The sequence below is a fragment of the Primulina huaijiensis genome, chromosome 15, assembly GCF_012295235.1.
Source record: "Primulina huaijiensis isolate GDHJ02 chromosome 15, ASM1229523v2, whole genome shotgun sequence".
In the NCBI taxonomy this organism is placed as follows: domain Eukaryota; kingdom Viridiplantae; phylum Streptophyta; class Magnoliopsida; order Lamiales; family Gesneriaceae; genus Primulina; species Primulina huaijiensis.
This window is the reverse complement of record NC_133320.1, coordinates 280271-295105: the sequence shown is the minus strand read 5'-3', so window position 1 is coordinate 295105 and position 14835 is coordinate 280271. Positions and strand designations below refer to the sequence as shown.

Below are 14835 nucleotides of genomic sequence, written 5' to 3'. Positions count from 1 at the left end.
TAATATTTTTATTATTTATTGAATTTGGACATATGTCTTTTTTAGTAAAATATGAGGTATACATTCAAGAAATAGAGTTGAAATGTGTTGGTTTAGTTTTCGAGAAAAAATGTATGTGTATATTTGTGGGGACCCGGACGCTAATCATGTTCATAATCATCATTGGGATAATTGGATCAATGTAATTAATCTGGGTCTACAATTTTTTTTTAAAATGCGGTGCGGAACGTAATGGAATCAATCTAATTTACATATCAGTATATTACAAGGTACAAGTCCTGTACCGCATACATTCAATACAAACTAAGGTTCATCTACTTATCAAGTGTTCGAACCCTATCTATAGTAACATCAAGTCTGTGGTCTCCACTCTAATCACGATCTCTCCTCATCTCCTCGACCTTGCACCTGCCCCACATGTTGTCATGCACACATAAAAACACGACAACAGCCGGATAATTCCGGTGAGAATATAATCCCAGTATAAATCAACGAAACATGCAATCATATGATAAACATAAAAGCATAAACAGATAACAGCAATATGTATCAAAATCTGAAACATAATCCATATCAAACTGTCGACAATGCTCGTGACTCCACGACTCAGACTAGATGCAATTCTAGTCTAGGGATCCCGGTTTCCAGATGTTGGTATTCCTATATCGACCAACAGGACTAGAAGAAACTCCAATTCTATCCACGTCGATATAACCATACATCCAGTGTCCTGACCTATCCGTCACAGACTGTGGCCCTCTCGCCAATACCCTATCTTGTGACATCGTGCAATGTGCCCGTGGCGATCCCGCCACTATCAGGTACTTCTGTCACAAGATTACTCATCTAATGCATGCCCCTATAAATCCATAGAACAGGCATTGTAATCAAATCAATAAACACAATAATAAAACATCAGAATAAGTATGTGATTTAGGGAAACTCAATTAGATCCTACTTGAGTCGATCTCCCAATCCACATTGACTTATACTTTTCGTTCGTAGGCTCGGTCTGAAGCAATATTAGTTCTGAACTCAAAACTGTCTCTGTAAATCTGAAACGATATATCGAGAATCATAATATCAATATTTCATTCTCAAATCAACACTGAATCTGATTAATCTGAATTAATTCAAATCAACGGCATAACAGCACAATCTCAATAACCTCGTCAATACAATATCACCAGATATCAATTACAAATCAGAACCCATATCCATTACATTTTGTAACCAAGCCATAACTCAAATCTATTCAATTCCCAATCAATATAATCACAAAATCATAATAATTCCATAAGCAATCCGTTTTCTGATCTGACTTCGATTCTACGGTGTCTCGTATATCAAGAACATCATATATGTATTATATTCAATTCCATCAATATCATAATTTCAAATGATAACAGAACTCAATAAAACTTACGTCCTGTAGTAGCTGTCGATGAGAGGAGTACAGTACTGTGCTCGGATTGAAATTCTGATAGACGGATGGTACAAAATCAAATTCTAAGCAAAATTGAAGCTTGAGAGAAGTTGCTCTGGAGAACTCTCGGTTTCTTGCTTCTGAATTGTTAAAGAGATTGCAATTATATATATACTTCAATACATAGCAAGCCAAGTGTCCCACTAACTATCATGAATTGCACTTTAGTCCCTCAACTTTTCACTATTTGCAAATCGGTCCCCGCTCAATCTTTTAATTCAATTTCAATCCTAATTAATTACAAAAACCGTGGAATCTAATTCATCATTCCAAAATTCTTAAATTAAATACTCTCAGATTAAAATGATATAATCTCGGGCCTTACAATATTCGTCAACTTATTTTTTATTTTATTATTATTATCAATATGATTAATAAAAAGTAATCATAATAGTTGAAATATGTAAATTCTGGAAATTTCCTACACAAAAATTTTGAAGTTGTGCTTTTTTTATTTTTTAAAACAAATTCTTGTATTTATTTAAATATAGGTTAATTTAGTTTTTTTTAAAAATAAAAAAAATTGTATATGTGTGTCGATCCACTTATTATTTATTTTTTTTTATAAGTAATGAATTTGAGCCTAAGTTCCATTTTTAGTGATTATATAATAATTCGAAAGATAAATCAATTTTTTTTTCAAAATTTTCGAAAATAAAATTTTTAATATTTTAAAAATATTATATTTTAAAAATCGTCGATCGGTTCATCATTTTAAAGTTATTTATCTTTTAGATTAGCCCATTTTCGAAAAATAAAAGTTGGAGCTCAAATTCATTAATTTTAAAAAATAAAAAATAAGATGATCGATGAACATATACCGTTTTTTAAACCTAAATCAACATATATTTAAATAAATAAAATATTTTATTTAAAAATATAAAAAAAACAAATTCAAACATTTTACTTACGTCATATTCTAACCAGTTTTATTTTTTATTAATAATAATAATAATAAAATAAAAAAGTGGATGGAAACTCATATATATTTTTTTCGGAAATTAATCCAACACATATTTAAATAAATAAGTTTTTAAAAAATAAAAATTAGTTTAATTATTTTAAAAAATAAATTAATTAATATTTTACAAATAAAAGTTTTTTTTATTTATAAAAAAGTTGATTGACTAACTAATCATCAAAATAAAAATTTTAAAATTTTTGAACTTGAGCTTCAATTCTCATTTTTTTGAAAGTTGTCTTCTTATTTTACTAATAAGATATATTTGCAAATTTAATAAATAATAAAAACAAAAAATAAAATACTAAAAAAAGCAGCGTTGGGAGGCGGATACGAGTTTAAATTTTTTAATGAGTTATAATTGAATTATGAGTTTTATATAAATTTTATGTGCGACTTTTGTAGTTTCTACAATTATAGAGACTAAAAGTGTAGTTTCTACGATAATTATCTTCGATCAACAATGTCGTAAGAAAGACTAAATGAGCTAACTATGTTGTCGATTGAGAAAGAAATGGTCTGACAATTGGATTATACATATTTGATAAATATTTTCGTCTCTAAAAAATTAAACGAGTAGTATTTATGTAGTTATTTTAAATATTTATTGAGTTGTTATTGATGTAATATATTGGTTTTGATATATTTATGTATTTATTATTATACATAGATTTGATTTAAATATTTATGTATTTATTATTATACATAGTTATCTAAGAAATGGTCTGACAATTGGATTACACAGATTTGATTTAAATATTTATTACTGCAACAAGAGGGCTCATTTTTCATTTTTCGTTTCAGGCCTCATTCAACACAGATACGACTATGTGATTCATTTATACATTATGGTTAAATGAGTGATCATGATTTATATACTCAACACACATATTGTGTGTTGAGTTGATACATACATTATCTATGTAGATATTATGAACAAAAAACCGTAGGTGTGTATATAATATAATAATAACATTAAAACAAATGTTTTGAAATCTAAGTGGGAGGAAAGAGAAAATCACTTGCTTATTAGATAAGTACGTTCACGTATCACCGATAAGAGAATGAAAATGAATAGGCTCCTGCCAAACATCTCAAATTCTACTTTATCTCTATATATGCATTTTATTCTCTCTCTGCAGCTTTCCTTCCTTTTCTGTCCTGAAACCCTAGAAAGAACTAGACAAAACATCTGGCTTCGTCGGGATTAGATCTGCCGTTTTGTTTGGAAAATGTCGTCGCTAAGCAGAGAATTGGTTTTTCTCATACTTCAGTTCCTCGAGGAGGAGAAATTTAAGGAGTCTGTTCACAGGTGTCTACGCTAACGTGCTTTCCGAGTTTGTCTCTAGTTTTTCCTTTTGATTAACTTAGCTCGCTTATTTTGCCATATTTGTTGAGTTTTTCTGTGGGTCAGATATAGAATCGGGCTTCCGATTTTGGATTAACTATAAGTCTTTGGCATTTGATTGCCCAAAAGCCAATAAGAAGATAGGATCACTAGTCTGTGTAATGTTTTTGCGAGCAGTAGTCTGTTATGGTATGATTAGTCATCAGGGATTTTATTAGTGATCGTTTTTTGCCTATAAATCTGGCCTCAGAAAATTGTCATTCAGATTTATGGCTACTTGACTGTTCTGCTTTTGGCCATTTCAAAGTCAATTTCATTTTTGGTGATGTCGAGTTCAGTTCAAATGATGTACGGGATTGAATTGCTGGAGGTCGGATGGAAATCCAAATTGAGGGTAAGAAAATAGAGAGAGATAGATCAATTTGCGAATTAATGAATAATTTTGATACTCGGTGGAACTGGTGTATGAGATGGAAAAGTGGAACACATGAATCCTGTTGAAGTTATAGAGGTTATTACCGATTTATGCGGATTTGAGTACACAGTGCAGTGGCATCCTACATGGGAAATCTCTTGATTGATGCTGAATGACTGAATCTAACTGTTCCATTTTTTATGACTTTTGACTAAAATAATCTTATTGAAATAAATGTGATGAACATTTGCTAATGTACTTGCATGAGGATGCCTTGGCTTAAAGTTTTGTGTGCTCAACTTTTTTTTTACAGGCTTGAGCAAGAATCTGGATTTTTCTTTAACTTGAAATACTTTGAGGAGAAAGTACATGCCGGTGAATGGGAAGAAGTTGAGAAGTACTTGTCTGGTTTTACAAAAGTTGATGACAATAGATACTCCATGAAGATATTTTTCGAAATAAGAAAGCAGAAGTATCTTGAAGCTCTTGACCGGTACACAAAAACAGAAAATACATGTTGATCTCTGTATATTCTTTGTAACGATGAATGTTTAACTCAAGCACTCTGTTTTTTCTTTTGTAATTTTAATTGTCATCAACAGGCAGGACAAAGCCAAGGCAGTCGAGATTCTTGTTAATGACCTGAAAGTGTTCTCAACATTTAATGAAGATTTATACAAAGAAATCACCCAGCTCTTGACGCTTGGCAATTTCAGGTAACATGTGTTCCTCTTGCCAGGTACACGGCGTATCAATATATCAACCCAAAGCAATGCATAGTGTTTCTCCTCAGTTGTTTCACAAAAAATCTTCGAAATCGAACTTTGTTTTCATATCACTGATAAAGTTGAAGGAGTACTGGCATATGTCCTTGTGTTCCTTTTGAGTTTTTTGTTGACTGTAGCAACAGATAAATTTTGTCAGAAAAATGTTATAGAAAACAAAATTTTTGAATGATATGCAACATTAGAGGTGCTCACTCTCTTAGACAAATTTTGCCTCAGTCTGCACGGATGGGATAGAAAATGGAAGATGCAAATTCCCACTTTCATGATTTAAAAGGTCGAGATCTTTTTTGATTGGATGAAGAGTTCATAGGATGTCATTGGAAGGAGAAAAGTGAGGCAGAAAAGATTGTAAATCTATCATGGAGAAACTATGCATTGTAATCCAGGAGCAGAACTCTCTTTTCGATCTATGCCTAAAAGTGAATTTATGATTTAGGAATCACAGTGATGAGTAATTTCATTGAATATCCAATTTATCTTTGTCATATGTAGTACACCAAGACAGATAGAATCTTACGCACCATGATGAACCACAAGGTGCAGTCTCAAGTATGCAATCTGGTCGTCTTCTTGTTCAGCAACCCAAATAAAGCTCTCTTTTGCTGTGAAAGTGTCCATAACTTGCAGTTACATTTAGTGTGCTGACAATGTGTTCAATGTTCAGTTCTGCAACAGTTTGGGAGAAGTGAATGTTTTGTCAAAGCTTATAAATGTTCTTTGATGACAGGGAGAATGAGCAGCTTTCCAAATATGGCGACACTAAGACAGCCCGCAGCATAATGTTGATAGAGCTTAAAAAGTTGATTGAAGCAAATCCTCTTTTCCGTGAAAAACTTGTTTTCCCCGGTTTGAAGTCATCTAGATTGAGAACCCTTATTAATCAAAGGTATTGTTGGTTCTCTAATCTTTATTGGACATGATATTGCTTGTCGTCATGTTTAATTGTTCTAGCCACCTGCCTTCTGATTCTTTCCACTGTGCTCCATATCTCTTTGTTGGTTTGTTCACGTGTCGTAGAATCATTGATCCCTTATTCTCATGAACTGTGAAATTTTGTTCTGTCATCCTTGCAGTCTGAACTGGCAACACCAGCTTTGTAAGAATCCAAGACCAAATCCAGACATCAAAACATTATTTACGGACCACACATGCAATCCTCCGAACGGGCCTCTTGCACCGACTCCCGTCAATCTTCCCATAGCAGCAGTTGCAAAGCCTGCCGTTTACACGTCACTTGGAGCACACGGGGTATAATAATATTAATCATGATCAACGCTTATCTATTATTACATTTTTCTTATCTTCCCACATGAACATTTACTATGGCTACGCTTGGATGCTCTTTAAATTTTTTTTATGCTTACTCATGTTTATTCCGGCAGCCCTTCCCACCTACAGCGGCAGCTGGCAACGCAAATGCTTTAGCTGGTTGGATGGCGAATGCAGCTGCGTCTTCATCTATGCAAGCAGGTGTTGTTTCAGCATCATCAATACCATTACCACCTAATCAAGGTAAATTTTTTACCTTAATCAAATTTACTAAGTTGCTACTTTTTGGCGAGAAGTGATTGACAAAGAGAAGGGTTTTACACGATTTACTTTCCCATCTGCTCATTTATGGGTAACAACCGTATGGTGGGATGAGATTGTGTGAATGTGAGTCTTTTTCATGCTATTTGTTATACCTCTTGACTTTTCAAACAGTTTCACTTTTGAAGCGACCAATCACTCCTCCAGTCACGCTTGGCATGGTTGAATATCAGAACCCCGATCATGACCAATTGATGAAGCGTTTGCGGTCTACTCAGTCCGTCGAGGAGGTAATTTTTGCATTTCTGAGAAATGGTTAATTTGATGAAAATGAGATTCACCTTATCAAGCCTATCTTGACGATTCTTTTACGTCTCTAGGTAACATATCCTACAGTTCGTCAACAGGCACCTGGCTCTCTCGATGATTTGCCGAGAACTGTAGCTTTTACACTGCATCAAGGATCTGCTGTAACAAGCATGGACTTTCATCCTTCACACAATACCTTACTTTTAGGTAATACACACGTGAGAATGTGTTTTTTTCAAGTCTAAGCCACAACATTTTTCAAAATGACTTGGGTGTAACTGTAACTAGTCCCTTGGCAGTTTTTGATGGTTTGATATGAATGATTTTATTACAGTGGGTTGCAATAATGGTGAAATAACTCTTTGGGAAGCTGGAGTTCGGGATAAATTGTATTCAAAGTCATTCAAGATTTGGGATATACAGTCTTGCACATTACCTTTCCAGGTTCATATAGTCACACCTATATCTAGTTCCTCTTATCATCTATCATTTGATACAAAATCCCATAAATGTTTTTCATATTTTTGAATTGGATCTAAAGCCAAATCAAACACAACATAATTGTTGTTCCACTTCATTTCCACGTTCATATTTGGAAATAATTTGAATAACACGAGATAGTTAGCCTCAACACTTTTCACCTTTTTGTGGCCATTAATATTTTCTTACACACTGAGGTTTGAACAGGCCTCTATTGCTAAAGATGCACCATTTTCTGTGAGCCGCGTTACTTGGAGCCCAGATGGGACCTTTTGCGGTATAAATTGACTTTGAGATACTCTATTTAAGAACACGCCAATGATTTTCTTCATAATGTATACACACTTCTCCATGTTGCAGGAGCTGCATTTTCCAAGAATTTAATTCATTTGTATGCCTATGCCGGACCAAACGATTTACGCCAGCATCTGGAGGTATGTAATACTAGTGTTTTTTAGTCATCGTAGTGAAAAATTGAATAAAATAATTGAAATTTTATTTTAATGTTTCAGATTGATGCTCACGTTGGAGCAGTGAATGACATTGCTTTTGCTCATCCAAACAAGCAACCTTGTTTTGTAACTTGTGGAGATGACAAGCTGATAAAGGTAAGTTTACAGAGTTCAACTTTGTTTTGAAATCTAAGTTCAGCTTCCAGTACATCATAATTGAAGATTGTAACTTAACAGGTATGGGATCTAACTGGAAGAAAACTATTTAACTTCGAAGGGCATGAAGCACCGGTTTATTCTATATGTCCTCACCAGAAAGAGAATATTCAGGTATTCTGAAGCAGAAAATGGTGTTATATCTTGTCTTGCATGGATTGTGGATCAATAGTGTCATGTCTCATTCGTTATTCTCTCTGAGTAAAGACCACTACATTGTGTTTCTGAAGTTGTGTAGCGATTCTTCCACTATAGATTGGCTTCATGCTGTATGTGTTGTTTGTTGCTAAGATGCACTGGAGGGGCAAAAAAGTGGTCATTACAACGGGGCTAGTGATATCGACTGTTGACAATTTTCTAAATGGCTTGTTGACTCGAAGATTGACTGGAAAGTAGATGCTGTGTTTGCTCGTCTTTTAGTGCCTAATGCAGTTCAATGGCTCCCAAGGACTTTTGGTAGAAAACGTAATCAGAAAGGCCCAATTTATATATCTCACAACAGGATTTTGTGATTAATTGAGCCCAACTAAATTAGGTCTTCCGAAAAAGTAGGAATTATATTTTCCCATACTGGCCTTAAGTAGAAACATAGATGGCTTTCTGCTTGAAGTGTAGACAAACATAAATATTTGGATGATGATAATTGAAGCACTTACCCAAGCAAAGGTGCATACATCGTCCGAGAACCCATGAGCTTCAACATATTGTGGTTCCTTCAAGACATGTCAGTTGTTCCATTAGATCGAGTTTTATAATCATTAAAATTAAAATAAAAAACTCCATCAAAAAACTAAAGGATTTACTGAATGGAAAGTGAAAACAAGAATTCCTTTTTTGGATTTTTTCTATTTTTGATTGTGTCTCTCCTATTCAGAATTGGCTCCATTGCATTGCTAAATATGACGTTTTACAACTCCTCAAAACCCTTTTCAGATTGTTGCCAAGATGAAAACGATCTTTTAGATCAAATATAATGTTACTCCTTATACTTAATGAATTAAAAGGGCACAAAAGATATGGGACACTAGTAATCAAATTAGAAATCATGCTTATATCAAGTAATATTTTTATCAAAATAAAATAATTTTTTCCTGCACTCTGTTTTCCTTGGTTGGTGCATAGTACTACTGTAACCAGCATTTGTATCATGTGCATGGGATTTATATGGTCGCTTTTCATGGAATACTTTATCATCGTCAAGTCAATTGTTGATTAAAATTTTCCCTGTAATCGATCTGCTGTAACTTTTCCATTCTGGCGGACTTCTTGATTTTACACATGTTATAATGCATTTGTATCAGTTGACAGAGTTATTAGGAGTCTTAGATCAGGTTAAGTTAGTTGAAGGGGTAGATGATTTTATTCAGTGGAGTGGGGATTCTTCGGGTATTTTCTCAGTCAGCTCATTCTACGACTCTTTTTTCCCAAATAATCTTTTTCCTCCGTTCCAACTGTTCCATGCTATTTGGAAAGTTCCAGTTCCAAACAAGATCCAGCTTTTTTCTTGGACAACTACTCTGGGTAAGCTACCGACCTCGGAGATGATTCAAAAAATACGTCCCGGAACTGCTTTGTGTCCAAATTGGTGTGTTCTGTGGAGAAATGAATTAGAGACTCAGGATCATATGCTTATCCATTGTCCATTCTCGATATCACTATGGGCTAGAGCGTTGCAAGAGCTGCGGTTGGTTTGGGTTATACCTAAGTCAACAAAGGATTTATTCAACATGGATTTGGGACAGCCGACCGGTTATAGAGGAAGAATTTTTTGGCAAGTCGTCGTTCATTGCATCTGTTTGACGGTCTGGTTGGAGAGAAACCGAAGAATTTTCGAAGATACTGAAGTAAATACAGAAAAATGTTGGGAGAATATCAAGATTAACATTGCTATGTGGATCGGAACTCATAAAGAATTCAAGAATGTTTCAATTTTCGATTTGATGAGACATTGGGAATATGTGTACCACTAAGTTAGTTTAAATATTATCTGCTACCCTACGACAGTGAACTTCTAGTCCACTGATGTAATCATTTTATTTTATTATTAATAAAGTATCGTTTCCTATAAAAAAAAAATTATATAATGCATTTGTATCATGTGCATGGGATTTATATGGTCGGTTTTCATGGAATACTTTATCATCGTCAAGTCAATTGTTGATTAGAATTTTCCCTGTAATCGATCTGCTGTAACTTTTCCATTCTGGCGGACTTCTTGATTTTACACATGTTATAATGTAGCACCTCAAAATTACATTATTACACCTTTTTGAATTACTAAATTGCATTTGTAAATAACACGTCAAATACAAATTATACAATCGTTCTGCTCTCTTATCTGCAGTTTATTTTCTCAACTGCTATGGATGGGAAAATTAAAGCTTGGCTTTATGATAACATGGGATCTAGAGTTGACTATGATGCACCTGGGCATTGGTGTACCACTATGCTCTATAGTGCAGATGGTAGCAGGTAATATGTTGTTGCTACTTGTTTGCTGTTTTAAGCATTAACTTTGTTTGGTTCAATTGCTTTTGTTTTGTAATCTAGAGTTCCTATGATTTTTCATTTTGACACTATGCGCCAATGGTTGAATTTCCCCTTTCAGGTTATTCTCGTGTGGAACAGGCAAAGATGGGGACTCTTTTCTGGTGGAGTGGAACGAAAGTGAAGGCGCAATAAAGAGAACATATACTGGGTTTAGAAAGAAATCAGCTGGTGTGGTGCAATTTGATACGACACAAAATCACTTCCTGGCTGTAGGTGAAGATAGCCAAATAAAATTTTGGGACATGGACAACGTTAACTTACTAACCAGTACAGAAGCAGAGGGAGGTCTGCCGGTGAGTTGTCTGTGGTATTTTGTGATGTGAGACTGAAAATAACAAGTATATTGTCAAACATCTCACACTATCTCGACAATTCCTTTAAACTTTAATTAGATAACTTTAAACTTTATACAGAAAACTTAGTGTTAAATATATCCTGATGCAGAGTCTTCCACGTTTGAGATTTAACAAGGAAGGAAATCTGCTCGCAGTTACCACCATTGACAACGGTATCAAGATATTAGCCAGTGTTGCTGGCATGCGATCCTTAAGATCAGTTGAAGGTCCAGCTTTTGAAGCATTAAAACCCGCCATTGAACCAGCTGCTATCAAGGTTACCATTTTTCCTTGTTCTTTTATTTTCTTTTTTTCCTTTTTCTGACTGACCATCTCAATAGATGTCAATTTTGTCGGTTCTAATGGACAGGTTTCTGGTTCGTCTGTTGCACCTGTAAATTGCAAAGCAGAAAGAAGCTCTCCGGCTAGACCATCTCCTATCCTTGTATGTCAAACTTTCATGCTTTTAGGGAGTCTTAGGGGTTGCAGCAGTTACTGTATGATCAAGTTCTTAAGGACTTATTACAAATTTTTTCCTTGCCAGTAGTGATAAATATACTTTCGAATCTCTGTCAATCATTAATATTGTAGTATTTTTCTCCAGTTATTTAGAATAAATTGTTTTTTCTTCCTCTCGAGCACATTTCTGTAATTTATTGCACATCATATTTTTTAACCTCTTGAGCTAGAACTTCAAATTTACATTCTTCTTTCAGAATGGTGTTGATTCCATGTCTAGAAGCATTGAAAAGCCTAGAACTTTGGATGATATTAATGATAGGATAAAGCCCTGGCAGTTGACTGAAATTGTTGACCCCGTTCATTGCCGTGTGATAACTATGCCAGATAGCACCGATTGTGTTCACAAGGTATTTAGGTTTATATAATCATTTTTGTTGCTTGATTTTTCTTGTTGATGATGATTTATACTTTTCTGTCTAGGTTGCTAAACTTCTTTACACAAATTCTGGTGTTGGCTTGTTGGCACTTGGATCAAATGGTATCCAGAAGCTGTGGAAGTGGGCACGAAATGAGCAAAACCCAAGTGGAAAGGTGGCAGAATAAATTGATAAATTTAGCTTTCTGTGAATGTTTCCTTTGCTCCTTTATTTTTTTGCTGCTGCTTGGTTTTTGTCAGAATCTATATCTGAAATGTTTTGTTGTTCCAAGGCCACTGCCAATGTCATTCCACAGCATTGGCAGCCAAACAGTGGTCTTCTTATGACTAATGACATCTCGGGTGTCAAACTTGAGGAAGCAGTTCCATGCATAGCTCTGTCAAAGAATGACTCTTATGTCATGTCCGCTACTGGTGGAAAAGTTTCATTGTTCAACATGATGACATTTAAGGTAAATCTTCTGATTTTGTTGGCTCGCTCTTTAACCTTAATACGGGTCTGTGGATCTATGCTGCATTGTTGTTGAGAATTTTATACTGTGACAGGTGATGACGACCTTTATGCCACCACCACCAGCATCTACTTTCTTGGCTTTTCACCCACAAGATAACAACATCATAGCAATTGGAATGGAAGATTCAACAATCCACATATATAATGTTCGGATAGATGAGGTAGATTTTGTCATCCTTCTTGATATCACGTAAAAGGTTTCGTATATTTTACTCGTAAAACATCTCCTACATTTATTAGAACTAATTTTATTAAATGGTGAACTCAATAGGTGAAATCAAAACTGAAAGGCCACCAGAGGCACATCACTGGCTTGGCATTTTCTTCCAACCTCAACATATTGGTGTCATCTGGTGCTGATGCTCAAGTAAGTTTTCACTTCTATCATCCTAAAATCTGTGGAAGAGGACTGACAAATTGCATTATGCTGCTGTCTTAACCGTTTGTTGTAATATATATATAATTTCTTTTCTATCACACTTCATACGAGAGAAAATCTAGTTCCATCTCGACCATTGGCATTATTTGTAGCTTTGCATTTGGAGCATTGACTCATGGGAGAAGAGAAAATTGGTTCCAATACAACTTCCTGCTGGTAAAGCACCTAACGGTGACACTAGGGTTCAATTCCATTTAGACCAAGTTCGCTTGCTAGTATCCCATGAAACTCAGTTGGCAATATACGACGCCTCCAAGATGGAGCGTACACGCCAGGTTGGTTTATCACACATCCGGGTTATTTGTCTATCTACTATTTTCTTCTGACAAGCGGCTTAGGAATTCAATTTTTTGCAGTGGGTTCCACAAGATGCCCTTTCCTCTCTTATATCGTATGCAACATACTCCTGCAACAGTCAGCTTGTTTATGCTTCCTTTTGCAACGGAAATATTGGAGTTTTCGATGCAGATACCCTTAGATTAAGATGTCGTGTTGCGCCTTCTGCATATTTGTCCCAGACTGTACTAAATGGGTGAGAACACAACTCATGCTTTGTGATTTTTTTTTCATTGCTTGCTATCATCATTCTTATATAATATCTACCCAATGCTCAAAATTTCCAACTAGGTTTAATTCCAGAGGTTAGATGCATGAACTGGTAAAGTGTTTATTTATCTGAATGAGCTAGTCGGTATTGTGCTACATAATGCTCTGAGTATTTTGGCTCTGAAACTTGTAAAGGTGGCTAAGTTTTGGTCCCATATCTCTATATTTGATGCATCAAGGTCATGGATTCACAGCTGAATTTTGTTTCTTGTCCCAGAAGCCAAGCCGTACAGCCTAATGTTATCGCAGCACATCCACAGGATCCGAACCAGTTCGCCATTGGCTTGAATGACGGGTGTGTCAAAGTGATCGAACCCTCGGAATCAGATAGCAAGTGGGGAGCTTCACCTCCCGCTGATAATGGAGTCCTAAATGGTAGGGTTGGTTCGTCAACTGCTGCTAGCAACCAAGCAACCGATCAGGCTCAAAGATGAAATAATTATTTTCTTTTTATTGTTCATTATTATTATTATTATTATTATTATTATTATTATTATCTGTCTCTGTACATTGTTAGATCTCCCATCCTTGTATCTCTCTATATGTAGTCACAGTTCGACATTGTCAGACAGCTTCATTCATATTGTACTTAGGCCATGTGCAATGGGCGAGGAAGCTCTAGCAATGTAGTGGGCTTCTTTTTCGCTCATTTCAATAAAGGGGTGAGGAAGTCGTGTGAGGATTGCCCGCACGATGTTGCATGCGGGACCCGCGCATAGAGAGTCGAAGTGCCGCGGCATATTTTTTCTTTTTTTTTAAAAATTTTTTTAATACAAAATTTTAATAAAAAATTAAAATAATTAATAAAAAAAATTTAAAAAAAGTAAAGGAGGAGTTGGGAAATATTTTGTAATTTTTTTCTTTTTTCAAAATTTTATTTATTTTGTGTAAACTTTTTTATGGATTAATAATTTGTGTAAACTTTTTTATGTATTAATTATGTATGATTTTAATTTTTTTAATAATATAATTTTATTTTGTATTTAAATGTTCATATATTTAATAAAATAAAAAATTAATATTTTAACATTAATTGTATTAACATTATTTCATTCTTGTATAACTATGAGATGAAGTTATTATGGTTTGACATTTCTATGCATCGATTTTATCACATCAACATCCTTAGTATCATTGAACATTCTTGATCACTTCTTCACCCTTAAATTTCGTATTTTTTTTAATAATTTGTATGCATAGATACGGAAGAATCGGCTTTGATAATTAATAACTTGAAAATTAGTATTTATTTATTCGGAAGAATCAGTTTTATTCAAATAATATGCCTTAAAAAGAAAAGACTATACAAGCCAGACTTCAACCTCTTATTAAAGCCTCCCGCTTGTTTCGGTCGCTCGTTACTAAAAATTACTTGCAACATCGCACACTCATCTTCCATAGGTAAACTTTTTATTTAATGTTACAGAACATTTCTACATTTATTTGCTCTGGAATTTTAGCGAACACAGTTCAGTTCTTTGATATTCTGGTTTACATCATCGTGGCTT

At 34.6% G+C, this 14835-nt stretch overlaps 1 protein-coding gene across 1 annotated transcript; it reads left to right on the top strand.

Annotated features, from left to right (window-relative positions):
- Positions 1 to 3557: 3557 nt before the first annotated feature.
- Positions 3558 to 13892, top strand: LOC140958978 (topless-related protein 3-like). The gene is made up of 25 exons (XM_073416639.1): positions 3558 to 3759; positions 4524 to 4703; positions 4813 to 4926; positions 5726 to 5884; positions 6072 to 6246; positions 6381 to 6510; positions 6703 to 6818; positions 6909 to 7044; positions 7172 to 7281; positions 7525 to 7594; positions 7678 to 7751; positions 7830 to 7925; positions 8007 to 8099; positions 10330 to 10457; positions 10594 to 10828; positions 10980 to 11147; positions 11241 to 11315; positions 11587 to 11739; positions 11813 to 11923; positions 12041 to 12220; positions 12315 to 12443; positions 12554 to 12649; positions 12814 to 12996; positions 13078 to 13253; positions 13545 to 13892. Exons 1-25 carry the CDS (start codon positions 3680 to 3682, stop codon positions 13759 to 13761), a joined length of 3384 nt encoding a protein of 1127 aa, XP_073272740.1. The 5' UTR covers positions 3558 to 3679; the 3' UTR covers positions 13762 to 13892.
- The last annotated feature ends 943 nt before the right edge of the window (positions 13893 to 14835 follow it).

Excerpts from the sequence above, each read along its gene's own strand:
- LOC140958978 (XM_073416639.1), top strand. The coding sequence starts at position 3,680 with ATGTCGTCGCTAAGCAGAGAATTGGTTTTTCTCATACTTCAGTTCCTC. Across the intron at positions 7,045-7,171 it reads ACACAATACCTTACTTTTAG|TGGGTTGCAATAATGGTGAA; the intron begins GTAATACACACG and ends ATTTTATTACAG. Across the intron at positions 7,752-7,829 it reads ATTTACGCCAGCATCTGGAG|ATTGATGCTCACGTTGGAGC; the intron begins GTATGTAATACT and ends TTAATGTTTCAG.